Here is a 23,343-nt window from a genome sequence, read left to right on the forward strand (position 1 = left end):
TATAAAATTTAGAAAAAGTTTCAGGCATTACGAAGACACTGAGACAACTTATCAACATAAAAAAACTGAATTTTTTTAGCAATAATAAAATTTACGACGACTTACTTGCGGGGGAAAAATCAACATACGCGTTGTTTCCGAGAGCCGCTGTTGTGACCATATGTAAGAACTACATGCTTTTTGTTATTAATTAATCTGGGCTTGCGTTATGTTGCATACTCAGACCATAGCGGGCATCGAAAGAAGGACCATTCGATTGAGAGACAAAAATACGAGTGAGGTAAAAAGCAACATACGAAATGCTCGACTGTTGAGCTCTTTGCTATAAGAACTTAATGCTTCTTAATTATTTTTTTTCTGGAGCGAATAATGTTGCCTCACCCTCAAATATTATATACATGCACGGATCATGGAGCCTGCAACAACCGTTTTTTATAATTAGTTAAGCAAAATATAAAATAGTCGGCGAATCTGATTTTTAAGTTTCTGTTAAGTACGGGTTAACGCTCTGTCAGCAGTATTGTATACTCCCGTATAATAATCGGTCATTTTAAATCAATTAGGAATGGAAAAGGGTTTGGACGATATGGTTTGTATCATGAATTATCATTTTATAGTGATATTGAGAGACTATTTTGAGAATAGTGGTGAATTTAAGTTAATTTTTCTTGAATAACAGTCAAGATTATCTTGGTTAAAAAATTGCAAAAAAAATTGAAAATGAGTTTAATATAAATATAATTGTATACGATTGTCTAACGAGGAATTGGATTTTGTCCTGTCTCTTTTCAAATATGTAGGTCGTCTTGCTCAGCAATTTCTTCGTGTCTTCGGATACTTGCACCCTGTCTGGCTGAAAAAAAAATAAAATCACATCAATCAGAAGCGAGTCGTGAATCATTTTGAGAACACAGTGCTGATTTAAATTATCTGGACAAAACGAACAAAACTTGGTGATATATTACAATAGGTGGTAATTTCGAGTATAGTGCATATATTCAATTTGAGAACTCTAATGCATACCCGCAACGGAGTTCCATGGATAATAATCGATTTTAATGAAAAATTGTTGTCTAAAATGTGGTCATTATAATCCATTATTGTTGCAAATTTAGACCATGAAATCGATTATATTGTCAATATAATCGATTTTTTTTTCGTAAAATCACAATCCATCAAAATCCAATATGATGGATTATAATCCATTTAAAATCCATTATAATTGATTATAACGTGTTATAATCTTTACAATTTTTTGCAAAATCATACCCAAAACTTGCAACATTTCTGCGTTACTCACGGCCTACTCGCAATCTAAACATACTCAAATTAACCCCCCCTCACTTTGGCCTCCATCCTCATTTGCCCCCCCCCCCCCCGCCTCACTACTTTTATCCCTTATAGAAAAAGTAGAGAAAACTTAAATAAATAAAATCTCATCAGAAATGTGAAAATTTCTGCAAAGTAATATGTAGCAACTGCACGAAACAGGGAAAAGAGATAACTTTGAAAAAAAAATTGCAAAATTCATAATTATTCTCGAAAAATACATTATAATTGATTTTAATATTTTATAATGGATTATTTTGATTGAAAAAATTTCATGATTATAATCCATTTTTAATGGATTATATTGATTAAAATCGATTTAATGGATTATATTGATATAAAAAATACTAGGATTAGAATTTTTTTAATGAATAATAATCGATTCTTTTTGGAATTTTATAGATACTGACAATAAAACGACAAAATAATCGATTATTATCCATGGAACCCCAGGGCGGGTAAGATAGTCATTTTATTTTCAATCAACTGTACTACTACTAAGATACTTTTTGTAAATACATTACTCTGCCAGATGAAATGCTATTCAAAATCTTAAAATTTGCACTTCTGTTGCCAAAAAATTTGGCTTATAAAATAAATTTCAAATGATGTGCCACGTAAATCAGAAAGCGATCCAGCTATTCACATTGAACCTACCAGATATTGTGATATATCACACAAAGCTTGAATTTTCAAACGCATTTTCTCAATTTGGGTTAAGATAAGACAAAAAGGGAAAAGAACAAAAGCTACTTAGAATTTCATCAGAATTAATATGGTGCAATTTTTTCTCCGGAGTTCTCCACAAAAATTTACCCAAAAATAGGTTTTTTGGTTTTTTTCATTTAATCAAAAATTACTCTGAAATTAATTCAATAATTGATAAGAAGTAAATATCACAAGAAGCCTCTTACACAGCCCAACAAAGTTCTAAAATATTTAAATCTCCAAAAACCTGTATAAGAGAAAATAGTTTTGCTTGATTTTCAAGAAACGTGATTTATATTTTACAAAACCCAAAATCTTTGCTTAAAAACAAATTTTAAACAGTTTACTCAAACTTTTGAAGATTCAACCTGTCTGGAACTTTGTTGGGTTGTGTAAAAAGCTTCTTAAGATAAATTTTTCCTAAAAATTAACAAAGTAGTAAGTGTAATTATTGATTTTTGAAAAAACCAAAATGACCCATTTGTGGGGTAAAATTTTGGTTGAGACTTTCGGAGAAAAAATTGCATTTTTGTCTAATTTTAACCCAAATTGAGAAAAGCGCGTTTAAAAATTCAAGTTTTTTAGTTTTGTTCGGATAATTTAAATCAGCACTGTACAAATACATCAAACAGTGAAAACTTTAAAATTATTTCCTGAAGCAAACTTTTGACAAGAAAAATTAGTTCTTCACTCAAAATAATGAAAGCAGATTAATTTTCAGAAGTAAGTGTCCAAATATAAAGCCACAGTGATAATACTTTCGTTTTTGGACAGATGTTTTTTAAACTTTTGTCTAGATCTGATACAATGATCTTATAACAAAATGTCTTGCAGATATTCAACAGTAATTTTTGTTCAGACTTTCGAAGAAAACGGTCGGTTTCTTCGAAAGCCTCAACAATGCTTGGTATGGGTTTTTTTCATTCAATTTTCGCCGATCGAAATAATAGTTTTCGACAAAAAAATTTTTATACTCCATTGGAGATATTGACTTCCTTCCAAATCGTTCCAAATTGAATTGAGGCTAGCTAACTGGTCTTATTAATCTCGCACGACTCAAAATTTTACACTTTGATTTTGTCCAAAATTTACAGGTTTTCAATATTTCCTTTTCCCAAAAGCTATTCGAAATGGCTTAAGGGACAGTCGGAACACTCAGGGCTTTGCCCTGATATACGAGCAGTCTTGTAAGGTTTAAGATTAGGTTTACTTTTCTCCGGTTTTCAGATTGATTCGAACCAGATTTCGTTGATAATGGTATTTAACGCCCCCTCGCACTTTCCACTATTTTAAATTAGGCGTCAAAAATTGCCCTGCATTTTCAACGGACATACAGTATATGAAATATTAGACGCAACATATGAGCAGGGCGAATTATGCCACTAAAGTAGAGAGGTTAGAAGACTCTTTTTCACTCCCCCAACATTTGAATTTCAGTTTTGGAAAACTATTTTTAAAGTTGTCAAAATGTAATTAAATTATGCAGGGTGAACAAACTAGCCATTGCAAACACATTTGTTCTTCATATATTACATCGTAACATCACGCATTCAGCCTTAATAAGACGTAAGACAACTGAGAAAATCAAAAATTTGAAATGTGTGTGTGTGTGTGTGTGTGGGGGGGGGGGGGGGGGGGGTTGGAAAAATGGCGGGTAGAAGTATGTGAAGACCGGTAAATTTGTGAACATGAGGAAAATATGAAGTGGGTCTTCTTTCTTACCATTCCACTGCTCTCCATGAGGTTTGCAATCTGGACTGACTTGCCGAAGAGACAGTAGCGGGGCATCGTCATCCCCACTATGCCCGCAATTGCACTACCGGAGTGCACACCTGAATAAATTTAAAACCAAGTCAATCAAAGAGGGTTATATTTACCAACTTCAGCTGAAATAGTTGTACAACGTGAAAATTCGAGACGTAAAAACGGCCTTGAGTCGCAAAAAAACAGCTTAGCTTAACAAATAACTCAGTCTGGAATTCGGGTAATTAATTCAAACCGATTATGGCTAGAAAAGCCTGGTAGTTTTTCATAGATCTTCTGCAAAATGCGGAAAATCAACAAGAATGGCCGATTACTGTGCAAGTAGCACAGAATGTTCCGACTAAAGTCGTAAAAAATACTAGAAAAACATTGTCTGATTGTTTAAAAAAAAGGCAAGCGGAACGGGGGCGGATGTAGGTTTTTCTCGAGGGGAGGGGTTGAATTTAAAAAATTTTCAAAAAACTTAATTGACTTGAAATTCAATAAGCATGGCCGATTACTGTGCAAGTAGCACAGAATGATCCGACTAAAGTCTTAACAAATAAAACACAATTTTTATTTTTTCAAATTATTTTCGTTTTTTTTTTCGGCGTGGTGTGATCAAAGCAGCTGAACAAAAAACTGGAGATTAGTTATATTTGACAGCCATACTAAAATAAGCAAATTGAAAACAATTTTTGTAGAAGTAACAGAAAAACGAAAAAAAACTATTTTCGAAATTTTTTTGCGGTTACTCGAATTTTTGATTCCAAAAAGGCGCTAAAATACTCAAAGTAAACTAACGTTACCAAAGTAAAACTAAGTTTTTACATATTAGTGTTACGTTTTTGCATCGCGTTTTAAAGAATCTTCCCAGAATATTGCTAAATCTTAAAGGATAACCCTCCTTGATCAACCAGGTAAGAATTGCAAAAAAATCGGACTGGAAGATTTAATTAAAAGAGTGAAAGACCTATTTTAGAAACTTTTTGCATGCAAAACCTGCATGGACAAAATTCATGACAATAGATCACCTGAAAACTCAAACTTCCCTGCAAAATGTGCTCAGAATCTCATTATTGCGTCTTAAGTTAGTTTTGTCTCGACAAACAAAACTTTGAATGCACGGTTATTATATCACAAAAATGAATAAAAGCAAAAACTTCTTAGTCAACATCATATACGAATTGAAAAATTGATTAGTTTGGGCTGTATAAGGTTACTTTTATAAAATCACAAAAAAATCACAAATTGTTTTCCACTTTTGTTTCCATGAGAACAATTTATGTTCACACTGTCTGGTTGTTTAAAAAAAGGTATGCGGATCGGGGGCGTTGAACGGGGGGAGTGTAGGATTTTCTCGAGGCGGGGGGGGGGGGGTTGTAGGATTTTTCAAAAACTTTGTTGACTTTTTATAGGTAGTCGAAATTGATTTTCCGAGCTCTCCTAATGCACTAAAAAACCCTTTTTTGGCCAAATTTTGAAAACAACAGGAACGACTTTGTAGTGCAACATAATTTGCCACGCATAAATACTGTGCATTAATCTTTTTATATCAAAAGATTAAACAAGAAGTTTTGTTAGTTTCTTGTCAGGTTAATATAGCGGTGTGCCGTCTTTTTATGTGAAAATTGTTTTCAAAGAGCATATATTCTCCTCATTTTCTTACAAGTCGGAGCAATAATGAGAGATAAAACAATGCACATTGATGACTACGAAAAAAGTTGCCTGATGTGAAAAAAAAATGTCGTGTAAACAAGAGATTCAAATTATGGAAATTTTTTAAGAATTTGAGTTGAGTTTACAATAACTCCAGCACAAGAAACTCAAAAACATCAAAAGTCGGCTAGAGAAGTTCATAAAGCTGATGTTTTTGCTCATGTTATCGATGACTTTGAGCAGAAAGATGTCTGAGTTGAATTTGTTCGAAGAGCTCGTAATAAATAGTTAAAAAGGAAAAAATTTGATTTTTCCGCTGAATACTCAGTTTTTTTATATATAAAGTTGTCTCGTTTCATTCTGGCCTACCTACGGAATTTTTCGAAAAGAAAAATGAGCATAAATGCACCCTTCGGTCGAAGATAGTCGAAACATAGACAGCTTGGGTCAGGACGATCGAAACATACCATTTTTGGTCGAGTCGGTCGAAACAAATCACAAACCTCGGCCCGGGTTTTCATTCGTACAAACTTACTCCCTCTTCGAACGATTGTGACTACATGCTACCTTAGGTGTCGCATTTTGGCACAACTTTCTATATCTGTTTTTGACCGATCAAGCCTAGTTTTTTCTAAGAGTTCCTTTGGCATCAAAGTATAATAATTCGCCTTCTATTGTATCAATTTATATAAATTTATTTTATACAGCTAAAATACCTCAAAAACGGCATTTTGCTTAAGTTTGACATTTTTTTCCCATTGGCGAATTTTTGCAAGAACCTTATTTGTTCTAATTGACCTATTTTTATAAACGTTTGCATGCAAACTAAAAAGACCATAATAATCAGATGTAATGATGATAGATTAATCTGTAAGGTCAATTGATGAAATTGAAAAATGATGTCTGATGTGAAAAAGGAAAGTTCGGATGATCATTCGGGAGAAAAAATTATCGAATTTTTACCATCTTCATCATTGCGTTCATTAAATTACAATAAGACGGTAGGAATACCTCCAACAGAAAAGGACCTGCCAAAAAGTGACACAACAGCCAAAATAAATCAAGAAAAGAACATTTCTATTATTCTACACATGATTTTGTGCGAAATTTTGATTATGTTATATTATTTGGTGAAATGCGCAAGAAAAAAAGAAATAAACAGGAAACATTTGCCGCTTCCATTGATGAATTTGTGAATTCATCAAAATAATCAAACTTCTTCTGATGGATTGGTTCTATCCATCCGTACCCCCACGAACATTTTTTACAAGAAAGATGGGTGGAAACCCAACCCACAGGGGCAGACTTAGGGGGGCTGGGCGGGGGGTCCCCTTTGTACTATTTTGAGATAACCATATTTGGTGACGAACCCTAAAAATTTTCTAAAGGAGCCTTCGGCGCCAATATATACTAATTTTGAGGGGGGAGCACGCGCCGAAAAAACGCGATTTTTTGGTCAACATTTTTCAAAAAAGCTTAAAAAATCTTTTTTGGCCTACTTTTCAAAATTTTGTCTGCGGCGCAGAAAATTTCACCAAAACACGGCCTTTTTAGTGCTCTGGTAGAGCTCAGAAAATCAATTTTGTCGACCTGAAAAAATGGTCGACTTTTGAAAATCCGCCCCCACCCCCTCGAGAAGAACCTAGATCCGCCCCTGCCAACCCACTCATCATGATTCTCTCTCTCTAAACCCCCTCTCAGGAATTTGAAACTCCCGCGGCCTAAAGCTTAGCTTGTTTATGAACTCATACAACATCACTTTTTGGCTGATTAGGCCTAATTTTTTTAAAGGCTTCTTTGGCACAGATATGCGGCTATTTAACTTATATAACTGCAATTCCCCAAACTTTTGCATTTTTGGTTTGAATTAAAAATAATTTGTTCTCAAAATAGTTGCCTAAGTTTGGTCTTTTATCGCGTTACAGGAAAACTCAGAAAAAAATTTTCGGTCATCACATACATGGTGAAAAAACTATTAAAATACTCAGCTGAAACTAGCGGTAACTAAAAGGGTGAAATTTTTTTTGAAAAATGTCAGTTCAAACTAGCTACCCCAAAAAACTCAAGATCCGCGTTGATCGAATACTTCAGAGCTATTAAATTAAAAAAACTTGGCCATAGTACTGGACCTGCTCTGATCTGGAGGTTGTCTCCGTTGGGCGTGGTGATCATGCCGGTGGCCATGACCATGTGGAGTGCCATCTCCAGGGCATTCACAGGGTGTTCCTGGTTCTCATTCGGACACCCTCCCACCCCCATGTATGCATCTCCTATAGTCTCCACCTTAGAAAACATAGACATTTGCTTCAGAATTTTGTGAACAAATTATAATCTATGAAGACAAAAGTTACTAAAAATTAGTATTGTTTTTCACTGCTTTGTGTGACTTTTAACGCAAAGAAAGTTAGTGAATAGGGCATAATCCAAAACATTTGTTTTCAAAAAATTTAAGACTAACAAAAATGAAAAAAAAAATGTAGATGTTTTCAAATTTTTTGCCCATTCAGATATTTTTCAAATTCAAATTCAGATATTTTTGCCCATTCAGATATTTTTCAAATTCAGATATTTTTCAAATGTAGATGTTTTCAAATTTTTTAAATTTTTCAGATATTTTTCATTGCCAATGGAACGCTAAAAAAACGGGATTTAATTTTAGAAACATCAAGTTTTGTAATCCGCATCGAGCGCCCATGTATCATAGATGATTATATTGTCATAATATGGTCAATATCTATAAATTTACAAAATAATCGGTTATAATCCATTAAAAATGGATTATAATCATAATAATCCATTATTATTAATTATACTCAATTAAAAAAGGTTTATAATCTGCCTTTTTTATGCCCTTGCCTTATAATCCCTTATGATCAATTGTAATGGATTATAATGGATTTTTTTGAGACATTAATCATGAAATTTACAACTTTTTTCAGAGTTAAGTTATCACATTTCCTGTTTACTTTACCCTCCAACCTGCAAGCTGTTTACTTTACGGCCCTCCTCTCCCCCTTTATAACCCCCTTGTGCCCTTGTTTGTTTGCTATAGTTGAACACGGGGGGGGGGTTATTTGTTGGTTGATTTTGGGGAGGGGGTTAAAGATTGACACCCCGAGTTTACCACCCCACCCCCTTATATGGGAGGAGGTATGTTGTGATTTAGTATTTTAGTATGTTATAACCTTGACCTCTATTACCTAATTATTGTAGTCAATGTTCACTCTACGAAGTCCAGTGGACTTCGGATCACTAGTTGCTCTTTTTAGACTACAGTCAGTTATAATTCAAACAATACTTTTATTCTCTTTTAACTTTAGTTAGATACATTAGTACCAGTGGTAAACCTACACGTTTTTTATGGCGCAGTCAACAACTGATTCGAACCTGCGGGAAATACCCGCCTTTTCGCCGAACCACACGGTAGAACCTCCCACCCAATGGAACAACTGGATAGACCAATTCCATTTGGCTATCATTGCGAAGGAAAATTTAGACATAGACAACCTCAAAGAACCAGTGGAAGGGGACACGACGTTACCGATCCTAGAAGGCGCCCAGGAGTCAGAAAAAAGAAGGCGCCGACAAAAAAGTAAGGTCAATCCTATACTTGGCCTTAGGAGCGGAAGGCAAAAGAGTTTTCGCCCAGAAACATCCAAGGGTAAAAGTCCTAGGAATCTCAATCAAGGAATTTTACGAACTGCTAGAATCGGCTTTTATCAAACCAACCAACATAACATTTGAACGATATAAATTATTGAGCAGGAAACAAAAGGATAGAGAATCCTATGAGCAATTTTGGGGCGCGTTATCAGATTTAGCAAGATCATGTGAAATTAGAATTAATGCAGAACAGGAGTGGATCAGAGACGTATTTATTTTTAACATGAAAAATTGCGACTTACAACGTAGACTACTTTCGGAAACTCTCAATCCATTGGATGCACTGAACCAAGCAATCATCGACGAAAAAGGCTATTATAACCACCTCAAATTAACCAATATGACTAGATCTTTCAACACGACAGGAAGTAGCGGGAGAGTGTATAAAAATGAGGGATAATTTTGTCTCGGGAATCCATTTTAATCAATTAAATTCCATGGGTGCTCGGTACGGGAAGCTCAAAAACCTAAAAAAATTTATTTTTCATATAATGAACGTTATTCGATTGCTTTTTTGAATAGCATTTGATTTAGCTGAACAATGAGTTTACAAAAATTACCTTACAAGTAGTACAATTTATTGAAAATGAAATGACTATATTATGCATTATAGTTCTCAAATTTAATACATGCACAATAGTCAAAATTACCACGTATTGTAACATATCACCCACTTTACTTGCTCGAAATTGAATTTAAATTCAAAAATCTTAAATAAAATTTTCTCGCCATTGGGTCAATTATTAAACGTTTTTAAATATCGTTCAACTCACGAGTGAAGCAGCTTTTATTTGAATGATATATCACTCGAGCCATTCCGATGGTTATTTTTGGTACCAAATTTGCGTGAAAAACAAAAACTAAACAAAAACTGAAACACACCCAAATACAAAATCCCTCCCCATTTTAATCGTCGGACCAATAAGGCACGAGCACGATATCCGATATTCAATTGAATTTTTCAACAATGTGTCTTGAAATTTTAATCCACGGATCCGAAGAAATTTGTTTTTTGGTTTGCGATTGGTTGCAATTCGGTTCTCGTACGAAAGTCAATTTTAGTCAAATCTATCTTAAGCACAATCTTAACAACTAGAGTCAGCAGTTCTTATGCAAGTTGCAGAGAATGTCCGAGCAGAATGAATAAAAAACTTGAAACGTAAGAAAAAATTGAAAACTATCGATTAAAACTACTTTCCATAATTTTCCTATCAAATTATTTTTCAATTTTTTAAAAAGTATTTCTTGTTGCTTTTTCAGCAAATACTTTTTGTATGATTATTATCAATTTAAATAACTTTATCTAGTAACGGAAAATTTTCGAAACATGTTTTATTTACACTGAGACTTTTTTTAAGTTTGTTTTTGAAGTTCGAATCACGACGACTAGGCTTTAATATGATTCCACAAAACACATAGAAGCATGCATCAAAATACGGAAAAAAAGACCCTATGCCTTATTTCTTTCCCATCCTTTTTAGGGGCGGGGACATGGGTGATAAGAACAAACTGAATGCGGTTTAGGGGCGGATCTAGTATTTTCTCAAGGGGGGCGGAATTTCAAAAAATTTTGTTGACCTTTTTTTTAGGTCGACCAAATTGATTTTCCGAGCTCTCCCAAAGCACTACAAAGTCCGTTTTGACCAAAATTTCTGAGCCGCAGCAAAATTTCGAAAAAAAACAGGCCAAAAAGGCTTGTTCGGTATTGTTTGGAAAATGTTTATTTTTACCAAAAAATCGCGTTTTTTCGGCGCACGCTCCCCCTTAAAATTAGTGTATATTGGCGCCAAAGGCGCCTTTAGAAAAACTTCAGCGTCCGTCAGCCGAAAATAGATATCTCAAAATAATACAAAGGGGGGACCCTTTGGGTCGGCAGAGGGTCGAATCCCTGAGGGCAGAGGGCATCCGACCCCCCCCCCTCTAAATCCTCCCCTGATCCGGTTTCTGTGCAAATCGCTTAGAAAATAGAAAAGACTAAACACAGTGTTTTTACCGAGAAACTTTTTCTGCTTTTCTATTTTTGCATTTTGCTGATGCCCTGAGAGATATTGAAATAATTCTTGAAAATTTAACTAACAATATCTGAAATATGCTTTAAAACCTCTAATTTTAGTTTCAAAATAGTCCTTTCTTCTATAGGAGCGAGTTTTATTTTATTTTCTTTCCCGACAGTATTACTAAACTGAGGTACCTATTTATATCCACAATAAAAGCAAGGAAATTAATTTCGAATTTTAAAATTTTGTGTAAATGATCATACTTCTGAAAAAAAAACAATTCAAATAAAAATACTTAACAGTTCTTAATTTAGTTCAAATTTGTGACCTTGAATATGTTGTGCTGATCTGAAAAGCGGTCGAACAGAGTGTACATGGTGTTCAGGAGTTTCACAACGTCGGTTGGCTTCAGAGGACTGCAGATCTTTGTGAATCCTTTGATGTCAGTAAACACTATGCTCACACTCTCGTAGAGCTGAAACATAACTACTGATGCAATGAAATTTTCTCAAAAAAGAAACTAGCTTCATTTTATTTATAAAAACAGTTTTTACAGTAGTAAATTTTATCGATGTGAGATCTGAAAAATTTTCATTAAAATATCAAATTAGTCGGAAAAGTTTTGGATCTGTCCAATTTTGAATAGCATCTTTCGTTTGCCGAATTTGTGCAAATTGAGATTTTTTTATGCGTTTTCAAATTTTTTGAGTTTAAGCTTAATTATTGTTCACCCATCTTGATCTTTGAACTCAATACGGGACAACAATAAAATTTATAACAATAATCCTACCAAATTGTTTCGAGTCGAGGTCCAAACTCTTCAAGTATATATTTATAAATAACATTTAGAAAAAAAAAAACAGTTTTATACCTTGCAAGTGTCGACTGGGCTGACTCCTCTGCGCAACTGTTGGGCGATACTCTTCGGGATCATCTGGTACAGTAAGTCGTCTGTCTTCTTCATCTCCTTATCCAGGGTCTTCAGATTCTGCTCCAGCTGTCTGGCCTTCTGCTCCTCCTGACTGAGTGCCAGTTTCATCTCCACCGACTGCTGGGTTCCTGCCAGGACCAGTTCCCGACTGGAGTCGTGCATGCAGAGATCGTTGATGAACAGACCAGCTCGTTTCATATCCTCAAGATTCGCCAGTCTGAAATGAATCATCCGGAAAAATTCAGTGAAAATTATGTCAAACCAACATGCAACATCCTAACAAAGCCGTTCATATGCTCCTGTATGATTAGTTGAAAAAAAACTGATCGCGTGTTTTCGGGAAAACCGCCAAATAGCGGGTCAACAGTCTTTTCTGTTACAGGGTTCAAAATTAACTAATTATTAATTGATTTTCTGTTTAATATAATGAAACTGGTGATTTTCTTCAGCTGCATTTAGCTTCAACCAATCAGATTAGAAAATTATTATGTAACTTCAAAAAAAACATACAGACCCCTTATAAGTTTTGAGCTGTACAACAGAAAAGACCCCCCGGATTGGCGTGCGTGGCTGAGATATTAATTGCTGTTTCAGGCCATGATCAGCGGCCACTTATCCATGCTATCTGCATTTGCAGCACTGATTTTTATGGTATAATGCTACCAGCGGATTTAAGTTAGGTCCCCCTCTGTACTATTTTGAGATATCCATTTTTGGATGAGACATTAAAATTTTTCGGCACCTATATTTGCTAATTTTGAGGTAGAAGCGCGCGCCAATAAAGCGCAATTTTTTGGTCAAAACTTTCCAAAAATGTCCTAAGAACGCCATTTTTGGCCAAGTTCTTTTTAAAATTTTGCCTAAGCAGGGTCTTTTTTAGAGCTTTGGGAGACCTCGGAAAATCAATTTAGTCAACCTATAAAAAGGTCGGCATTTTATTTGAAAATCGCCCTCGCGAAAAACTTATATCCGGCCCTGTATAATGCTTAATCAGGGATGACTTCATTTCTGCGATGTCAATGCATGTCCTAATGTATGAGATGTGTTTACATGGGACTGGCGAGGTAGACGATGACCTGCCACTCCACCATCAGCACCATCTGACCCCGCAGAGCCAACCCATTGCTGCCCTCCTCCTGCTCCTCTGAACAAACAGACATCACGAGAACAAATTACCCTTATTGGGCAACACAGACCAAATAAACACCCACCCACCCCACTCCCTACAAATCCGGTCAAGGGGGACAAATTTTACTTGTTTACTAGAACAAACTTACTAATTCTACTAATTTTACTAGAACAAATTTGGCTACTATAAATGTCTTTTTTTCAGTCAATCAGAAGCGGTTAGTTTGCCCAAAATGGAACGCAAAGTTTTTAGAAAATGAATCGGAAAATTTTGTGCGGAAATTTTGAAATTCCTATTTGTTTTAATAAAATTCTTTTTTTTGCATATTAATTTTACACTACTAATATTCACGTTTTTCAACAATTTTGACAAGAAACTGTACCTTTTCCCAAATTGATTTTATTCGGATTGTTTTTTGTCGACCAGGAGATAGCTCACATGGTCTTTTTTTTTCGATGGAAGTGGGGGGGGGGGGGGGTCGTATTCTTCACATGGCACACACTTATACGCACAACACATATCGATATCAACAACATCAGTGAACACCAAACTGTTGGCAGCATCGGCGACCTTGAGCAACATAATCGGTCAAAAGCAATTGCGTTTTAGGTTAACTAGTTTTTTAACATAACGTGCTGCGAAATGACGAAAAAAACTGCAGTCCGGTGTGAGAAAAGAGTGGTCCAAAAGCAAAAAGGGTCTAAGCTGTGAGCGATAGGTATAAAGCAATTGGTCTTTTATGTGCTCGTGCTGGCAAGTCCCGAGCTGATTACGAAAAGGCTCGGAGAAAGGGGAGAATTTAAGGGGATTGGGGTTGGGGGCTTGGTTGGGCGACGACCTTTTGCCTCACAGATTTGACCTTCTCACCAATCAAAAGTTCCCCCCTTTGGTCTTATTTTTTGACATCCATTTTCTGCCGACAAACACTAAAATTTTTTTAATGTATACTAATTTTAAAGTGGGCGCGCGCCTAACGAATGTAATTTTTTTGGTCGAAGTTTTCCAAAAAGTGACAAAACACGGCATTTTTGACCCGTTTTTTTCAAAAATTTGCCTAAGGCGCAAGAATGTTTGTCAAATTGTGTCTTTATAGTGTTCTGGGAGCGCTCGGATAATCAATTTGGTCAACCTAAAACTAAAAAAATTCAACTGAATATTCGAGAAACTTTTGAACGCCCACTCCCCTCGAGTACCGACACGAGTGAAGCGCGCCCATCATCGGCCTTTGAGAAAGACTTTTCACCATTAAAGTTCTTTTTCTGGCATCACTGTCCTAACTTTCTGTTCTTGGACGCGGTTCGAACTTGTTATTTTCTGCTGAATTCTCCGCCTCCAATAAAAATGATTTCCAACGTCAAAATGAGCAATTAAGAAGAATTATAATTCCGCTGAGATATATCATACACGGGGGCCATTCTCATGCGCGAAGGACCGGATGTGCGAAAAAAACTCGTGAGCAAATGACCGAAAATAAAACTAACCGAAAGTCAAATTTTAAAAAGAAGCAATTGTCATTCAATTTAATGAAGCAAATATTTAGCTTCTTTTATAACGAAACTTTTGAAATACAAATTTTGTTCCAACTCGGCGGCGTCAGATTCAATATTTCTGCCGTTTTTATATTTGGCCAGTATCAATACTCATTCCCTGAAAATGTTTACTTTCTTTTCAAATTTTAGATTACTGAAATCTGATTGGCTGATTTTTATTTTCGCGCATTCGGTCCTTCGCGTATGAGGGATTCCACCATCATACACGTTTCATCAACAGAAAATCCATTTAAGCATAACAAACGACAAAGTAATTTGACATTTATTTTACAGCGAGGATAGACAAAAGGTTGGACAAACCCACTTAGCGCCTAGCCAAATTATGCTCAGATTCGAAAAGAAAAATGTCAACAATTTAACACTAACTATGAATGACAACAAATCCCCAAATTCATTTCATTCCAATTGGTTCAATTTTTTTGCTTCTTATTTTGATTTATATAATTACGCTGTAATGTTAGCGATGGAACCCCTCACTATCAAGAATCTGGAAAAATTTAAATTTTGGGTTGGAAATTTAAATTTTCCAACCCAAAATTTCCGCTCCGAAAGAAAACAATAATATACCGTTTTCTTCGAAAGTCGGAACAATAATGCTCAGAGCATTCATTTCAATAGTGGCCAATTAACAAATCAGCAGAAAAATTAATCTGGCTCTATCGTGCAGCAGCACGACTGCCGCTACCGAGACACGAATGATCTTTTTGTGTAAAAAAGTGAAAAAAATTGCGGGAAGTTTAAACTAACAGCTTTCCAGTTTTTGAATCAATATCATAGAAAACCTGACATGTCAACTTAATATATATTTCCCAGTAAAACAAAATGACCATGCCTAGTTACAATTACAATTTCTAATAATTTTCCAAAAAATGACTCGTCATTTTTTAATTTTACTTCAGTCTGAGCGAAAAAAGCAAAAAAAGGTACAAAGAAGTGTGTTAACTTATTTATCCTCCCTGTTTATAAATGGGAGCACTGAATTGAAAAACAAAAAAGGCCAATAAAAACGGAGGGTTCGAAAACCTGAAAAACGCTCCGAAAGAAAACAATAATATTCCGTTTTTTTCGAAAGTCGGAACAATAATGCTCAGAGCATTCATTTCAATAGTGGCCGATTAACAAATCAGCAGAAAAATTAATCTGGCTCTAACGTGCAGTACGAAAAAACTAACAGTGAAAAATTTAACAGTGAAAAACCAACCCAAAATTTAAGCATAACAAACGACAAAGTAATTTGACATTTATTTTACAGCGAGGATAGACAAAAGGTTGGACAAACCCACTTAGCGCCTAGCCAAATTATGCTCAGATTCGAAAGGAAAAATGTCAACAATTTAACACTAACTATGAATGACAACAAATCCCCCAATTCATTTCATTCCAATTGGTTCAATTTTTTTGCTTCTTATTTTGATTTATATAATTACGCTGTAATGTTAGCGATGGAACCCCTCACTATCAAGAATCTGGAAAAATTTAAATTTTGGGTTGGAAATTTAAATTTTCCAACCCAAAATTTCCGCTCCGAAAGAAAACAATAATATTCCGTTTTCTTCGAAAGTCGGAACAATAATGCTCAGAGCATTCATTTCAATAGTGGCCGATTAACAAATCAGCAGAAAAATTAATCTGGCTCTATCGTGCAGCAGCACGACTGCCGCTACCGAGACACGAATGATCTTTTTGTGTAAAAAAGTGAAAAAAATTGCGGGAAGCTTAAACTAACAGCTTTCCAGTTTTTGAATCAATATCATAGAAAACCTGACATGTCAACTTAATATATATTTCCCAGTAAAACAAAATGACCATGCCTAGTTACAATTACAATTTCTAATAACTTTCCAAAAAATGACTCGTCATTTTTTAATTTTACTTCAGTCTGATCGAAAAAAGCAAAAAAAGGTACAAAGAAGTGTGTTAACTTATTTATCCGCCCTGTTTATAAATGGGAGCACTGAATTGAAAAACAAAAAAGGCCAATAAAAACGGAGGGTTCGAAAACCTGAAAAACGCTCCGAAAGAAAACAATAATATTCCGTTTTTTCGAAAGTCGGAACAATAATGCTCAGAGCATTCATTTCAATAGTGGCCGATTAACAAATCAGCAGAAAAATTAATCTGGCTCTAACGTGCAGTACGACTGCCGCTACCGAGACACGAATGATCTTTTTGTGAAAACGCCTCTGCTGCTAGACCACTGGGAGAGAATTTTGATTTCGGTCTGTCAATTTTGTTTTCGGTTTCTGCATAATATATAGCGAAAAAAAAACTAGTCACAATTTTCTACTATTCTGATTGGCTGAATTTTTTTTTTTATAATTTGGTCCTTTTATCATGAGAATTGTCACCTATAGTTTTAGCGCTACTACAAACACATTTTGTTTTCATATACAGTACTGATTTAAATTAACCGGACAAAGCAAGCTAAACTTCAAATTTAAAACGCGTTTTTCTCTAATAGGGCTGAGTTCAGGTGAAAACTTATGAAGACAAAACTTGCTTAAAATTTTAGCAGGATTAATATGGTGTAATTTGTTTTGCAAAATTCGGGCCCAAAATTTTACCCCACAAATGGGCCATTTTGGCTTTTCTTAGTTAATCAAAAACTACGCCGAAAATACCCAGCCGATCACAGACATAATTATATCAAAGTGAGCCCCTTACGTAGCCCAACAAACTTTATGAAGGGTAGCTTTGTAAAACTAATAATTACCATGATCAATTTTACAATTTTTGTATCTGGGGCTGTGAAGACTTTTGTCTCATTTGATTTGATTTCAAATGCCAGTTTTTGTACCTTTTGATTTGATTGAATTATTTGTCTTTTTTTCCCAGAACTTTTCATTTTGCATAGACCATAATTTTAAAAAAAATGTCCGAGAAAGATTCTCACCTCTGTCAGGACCGACATTGTCCATGGTAGATAGCTCAAACACATTGTTCAGATGGTTCCTCACCTGAAAAAATATTTGCCGATTTGAAAGTTTTTTTGGTTTTTTCCATGAGAGAGAAACATTTGGCAGCTCCAATGAAAAAAAAACTGTAGCAGGAAAATTTAGTAACAGATACTAAAAAGTGACAGCTTTTTTCATACCTTTTTTTTCCTGCTTGTAAAAGTTCATGCATTGGTCAAATTGTATCGAATGCACAGTTTTTATCCCAGCAAAATTCACGATTGATCGATTGGTTAAAACAATGAGAAACCAGCTTAATGACCTTGCTCCAGACCCTAATATAATAATAAGAGTTAATGGTTTCACGGCCAAGTCTTATTATCAAAAATTGGTTCCTCAGTAATTACTACAACAAAATTCTTTCGAAAATTTTTCAGTTTTTTTATTACTTTTGGTTGTTGGAGTGATTGATTAAAAGCAACCTACTACATCTTTGTGCAAATCACAGCACATAAAAGCAATTTTAGCACGGCGTCCGTGAGTTCAATAACGTTAAATGGGTTCCGCATCAAAACTCAGATTCCATACTCATGTTTCGAGTGTTTTTAAAAACTACCCGGGTTGACCTCCAAAGACCAAAAATACTAATCATACAAATTTCATACATTTTGCTAAAATGGTTTCATCGAATTTTCAAAAATAATTTTTTCGACATAAAATAGGTATATCATATTAAATAAAAAAAAACAGTAGGACTAGCAACTTTTGATGGCAACGTTATTTTGATGGTGAAGTAATTTTGCAGTTTTTTGTTTTCAATTGCAAATTGAAATTCGTACTCAAACATTTTCCACAAAAAATTTGCATGCAAAAAAAATAATTTTTGTGTGCATAACACAAAATTTGAATTTTTTCTCCGTTTCTCTGGATAACATAACTCGAAAAAGCTATAAATAAATCTATTTCTTTTATATGGCATGTTTATGTTTTTCTTTATTATTGTCTGACAATTGAAAAATTCAAATTTCAAAATAACCATCTTTGAAAGTTTTGCGAAAAAATAAAATTTTGATGCTTTCAGTATATCATTTGTATAACAAAACATTATTATACAATTCAGATAGTTTCCACTGCATTGTAAATACAAAACGGTCAAACCGTTGGTGACTCTATTTTTGAGTTAATCATGGTTTTTGTCACTTGTGTTCGGCTACGAACACATTCCAAAATTTTTGAGAAACTAAACATAAAAAAAATTTTTTTTCTCGATTTATGGAAAAATGCTAATCCTAAAATTTCCATTTATGAAAAACCACTACTCATCGATTTTGCATGCAATTTTTTGTACTTATGGAATTGCATGAAAATTGTTTGATTAGCTTTTTTCCACATATGAAAATTGTATGACTAGCATTTTTATTCAATTGCTAGAAAAACTTTGGTAAATAAACCAGCCGAGGTATCAACCAGCCGAAAATACGTAAAAGTTATATTATACTTGTGTAGTTGTTGTATAACAAGTATGTAACATTTATAAAAGTTATGAAAATTCATTTATATGATGTTATTTTTCGGCCGGCTTATATTCCGCGCATTTTTGGTTTTCGTTTGACTTATACTTCGGCTGCTTATTTTACTATCAGAAAAACCATCAGAATTCAAGTTACTTTTGACGAAACCAGTCCTGCCTAGTGAATTCCTTGTTGCCACATGTTCCTTGGTTTTACTGAATAAATTCTGGATCAAATTATATCAATATAACATTTATTTTCTTCAAACAATTTTCTATTTGACTTTAAACCATAGAAAAAAAATCACATAAGATAAAAAAATAGCCATTTGACCTTCCACTAAAAAAGAATGTGGTAACTACTAAAACAAAAAACTTCTTTATATTTTTAGGAAATTTTTTTTCAATATTTTTTTGCGACATTTTCCGCACACTTTTTAGAAACAGAAAGCCGTAAAAACCAGTAAAAAAACCCCATGAGGTATTTCAATAACAATTTTTTAAATCTTTATATCTTTTCAACCTCTATCTTTTTCAATATCTTTTTAACCTCTATGACAGAATTTGCGAATTTTTAATGAGTTCAACTAATTAAAATTTTTTGATTATAATTTTTGATTTTTTGACCTTTTCGGCAGATTTTAAAAATCAAGTGAGTTCAATAAATTCTATGGTGTCTGCAAAAAAACTCTACGCTCATATTTGTAAAAATATGTTGCATAGAGCAGCTTTTCAACATGGCCGTTAACTAATATGTCAGCCACTTTCAAAAAATATATATCAGTTAAAATATTTTGATTAATGACCAGAAAATAGATCAAATTTTATGAATTGCAGGTAATTTTTAATTATTAAGAAAACATCAGACTAAAACAACACAAAACCTACAACTGGAATTTTGTGAAATTAAAAAAACGTCCCGATTGACGCCAAAAACAAGTCTGAAGTATTGTGAATACGGTGATTATCGCATCACATCGCATCACATTTTTTCCAAAAATACGGTGACCAATAACTTTTTTCCAAAAATACAGTGACCAATACGGTGACCAAAAACTTTTATCCAAAAATGCGGTGACCAATACGGTGACCAAAAATTTTTTTCCAAAAATACGGTGACCAAAAATCGCATCACATTTTTTCAAAAAGATTATAACAATTTTTATTCAGCTATGGGCAATTTTTGACGAGCAGAAGCGGTTATTTAAGGACAACTGGAACCCAATAAAGATAAAAAATGCCCACATCCATTATTTTTTGTCCATGGTCGGAGCAAAAATCTATTTTGACCATCAGACTATATAGTAAAATTAATTGTTTCGACTTAACGCGCATTTTAATTTTTTAGACTGAAAGTCTTGCATGCATTATCCTGTTTTTCCTCGATTAGGTAAGACTGCCTCACCCTCAAGCAACGAGCATGGATTATGATGGGCCTTGAAACACTGAATTTCAGTTACCTGGATTGCTCTAATATCTTGGCCAGGTTTTAGAATTAGATTTTGAAGCATTATTTTAGCAAATTAGCCAATTATTACGAGCAAAAGATCAAATAGGCTTAACACAATATATCAACACTTATTCAGTTCGATTGCATCATTCTGACATTTTGAATATAATCAAGTTTTTCAAAATATTGACATTTAAACTGCTTATTCACCCGCCTTTTTTCTCTTCTGACCGTGACACTTTAAATTGAGTTCTTTGTTACCTCGTTTTTCCCCATTTTAAGTAGTCCCTCCAAACAATATGAAAAGAAAAAAAGAATAAATTTTCAATAGAAAAAACAACTTTTTATTTTTTTAGTCTTTGAAATGTCTTGCTCAATGTGACTTTGAAAAAAAAACAACAAATATAATATAATTACATTGTTGTATGTCAAGGTGATGGGTGGCTTTTTGAGCGTGAACACTTCGTCTATGGCCCTGCCCTGGGCATCGTCCATGATAGTCTTTAGACTGCTCCCAACGGCCACTATGACCATGTTCTCATTGAAGACCACGTTGAAGGGGAATAGATAGAAGAATAGAGAGCTAGACATCAGAAATAGTCATAGTCAGACTAAACACATCTACCATCTATGGGTATAAACCAGTATAGCTCTCCCCTCGGCGTAGAGAGGGATAAAATCAGCGATTAACAATGGGGGTAAACACAGGGTAACGAGAAACACAAAAAAATCGATGAGCACTTTAAAAAAAGGCTCTATAACATAGCGACATGAACTTTTTTGGCGCGCATTCTTCCTCAAAATAAATGTATATTTGCGCACAATGCAAATAAACAGTACCAAAAGAAAAACTTTTGGAGAATGCAGTTGCGTGCGCAGAAAATTCTCTAGGGGAGGGCGGTTTTTTGAAAAGTTTTTTTTTTGTTTTTAGGTTGATCAATTTGATTTTCCGAGCTATCCGAAGATACTATAAGGAGCTTTTTTAGCCAAAAATTTTAGGCGTTTTTGGGCACTTTTTGAAAAACATTGACTAAGAAATTGCGTTTTTTCGGCGCGCGCTCCTCCCTTAAAATTTGTTTATACTGGCGCCGAAGGCGCCTTTAGAAAGTTTTTGAGGTTGATCAGCCTAAAATGGATGTGTCGTAAAATAATGCCAAAGGGGGGAGCCTTTGGAAAATTTTGGCAACCAGAAATGAGGGGGAAGGAGGGCCCCCCGCTTCCCCCCTCGGCACGCTACTGAGAAAATGCCATCATATAGGTTGTGAGCTCTGGCTTTTTTCTGGCTCCTTTTCTGGCTCAGTTAACTGAAAAACCATTTACAATGACTTTTATGTTCTTAACTGCAACAAAACGTGTCAGCGTGAACAAAATAACAAATTGACATGTGAACTTTTTACATGCAAATTGCCGTATGAACAACTTTTCAGCAAGTGTATTTTTCTTTATATTTTTATGAGGGGGTGGGAAACTGGAAAAGAGCCTCAACTCTGCCAGATTCGGTATCCCCTCGGAATTTTTTGAGTTTTTAAGGTTAAATGAAGGAAATCAGATCAAGAAAACTACCGCTCATAATAAAGTGACTGGTCCGCCGGCATCGTCTAATCTTTACCCAACACTTAATGTTTACTAATTTTTACCCAGGCTTTTCCACGAAATTCGATCCGTGAGTCGATCCCTGTGAGTATCTTATGACTGCATAAATGTGCTCACTAAATAATTCAATCAATCAAAATTCCTTCTAAAGTTATTCTGGGAGACTTTTCAAACCTTTTACTTATGTCGCCTATCTTAGTAGGAGTTAGGGGGAAGGGGGGCGGGGTGTGAGGGGTTCTTACGAAGGGGGGGGGGGTTGTTAGATAGTGCTCGACTGCGTGACTGACTTAGTAATAATAATAAATTGTATAGTAATAATGGATAGTTTCCAAGTGAAGCCATCACACGTACAGAATTACAAATGAATAATTTTTTTAATAGAAAAACATCACTTGAGAGAGACTGACTTGCTGATGGTGAGGTCGTTCCTGAGACTGCTGCGGGGTCTGGCGTCGTCGGAGGTGTTGGAGAGAGTGTTGTCGAACTTCATCCTGTAGGAGATGTTTGTCATGTCGCTCACAATGTTTTCACTCAAGATGTCAATCATCACATTTGTGTTGTAGAACTCACGACACACTGCCTCCAGTTGGCCTGATCAAAACAAAATGGCGACATAACCTCCACCCCCCCCCCCCCCATATGGCTACAACTTTCGTAACTAGACTAATTGTGGGGGGGATGGGCTCTTTTTCCTTCCCCCCTCCCACCTCACACAAGCATCAATTTTATGGTTTAAGGATTGGTTTTACAAGGTTAATTATGAAGATCAAATATGTTTGCCAGGGCCTAATCAGTCTGCATGTCAATTTTTATGACAATCGGACATTGTGAACAGTAACTTGAGTTATAAAAATTTGCAGGTGGGGTGGGGGGGGGGGGGGGTGGAAGGAAAAAGAGCCGGGGAATGTTACGAAAAAAAATTAGATTCGACAAGTGTGCGCTCAATCTCCGTTATTTGGTAAAACTATGAAGTCGAATGCTTTGAATTATAAAGAGTATTTATCGGCAAAGACTCTCAGAAAAATCAATATTTTATCATAATTTTGGTCAAGCATAACATCATATAACTTCAATTCTGAACTGTCCGTTTTTGGTACAAAACGGCGCAAGCTAGCCACAAGAACCGGTCGGTAATGTCCTTGAGACAAATTGCTCTTTTTGGCGGTCAACCTTAATCAAGGCTGAAC

General features: G+C 34.9%; 2 protein-coding genes across 2 annotated transcripts in view; both read right to left on the reverse strand.

Annotated features, from left to right (window-relative positions):
• The window catches only part of LOC134843582 (ankyrin repeat and SOCS box protein 8-like), a 349,755-nt gene that overhangs the window by 137,933 nt on the left and 188,479 nt on the right, over nucleotides 1-23,343 (reverse strand). The gene's annotated exons all lie outside the window — the stretch shown is intronic.
• The window catches only part of LOC134844178 (soluble guanylate cyclase 88E-like), a 39,192-nt gene that overhangs the window by 746 nt on the left and 15,103 nt on the right, over nucleotides 1-23,343 (reverse strand). Inside the window, exons 5-13 of the mRNA XM_063860737.1 lie at nucleotides 22,564-22,747; nucleotides 20,981-21,146; nucleotides 17,603-17,666; nucleotides 13,081-13,174; nucleotides 11,971-12,247; nucleotides 11,428-11,574; nucleotides 7,569-7,722; nucleotides 3,760-3,869; nucleotides 761-853 (exon numbers count right to left, since the gene is read on the reverse strand). Of these exons, the coding sequence (XP_063716807.1) occupies nucleotides 761-853; nucleotides 3,760-3,869; nucleotides 7,569-7,722; nucleotides 11,428-11,574; nucleotides 11,971-12,247; nucleotides 13,081-13,174; nucleotides 17,603-17,666; nucleotides 20,981-21,146; nucleotides 22,564-22,747 (1,289 nt within the window). The remainder of the gene's footprint in view (nucleotides 1-760; nucleotides 854-3,759; nucleotides 3,870-7,568; nucleotides 7,723-11,427; nucleotides 11,575-11,970; nucleotides 12,248-13,080; nucleotides 13,175-17,602; nucleotides 17,667-20,980; nucleotides 21,147-22,563; nucleotides 22,748-23,343) is intronic.

Source organism: Symsagittifera roscoffensis, chromosome 4, assembly GCF_963678635.1.
Source record: "Symsagittifera roscoffensis chromosome 4, txSymRosc1.1, whole genome shotgun sequence".
NCBI classification, from domain to species: domain Eukaryota; kingdom Metazoa; phylum Xenacoelomorpha; order Acoela; family Convolutidae; genus Symsagittifera; species Symsagittifera roscoffensis.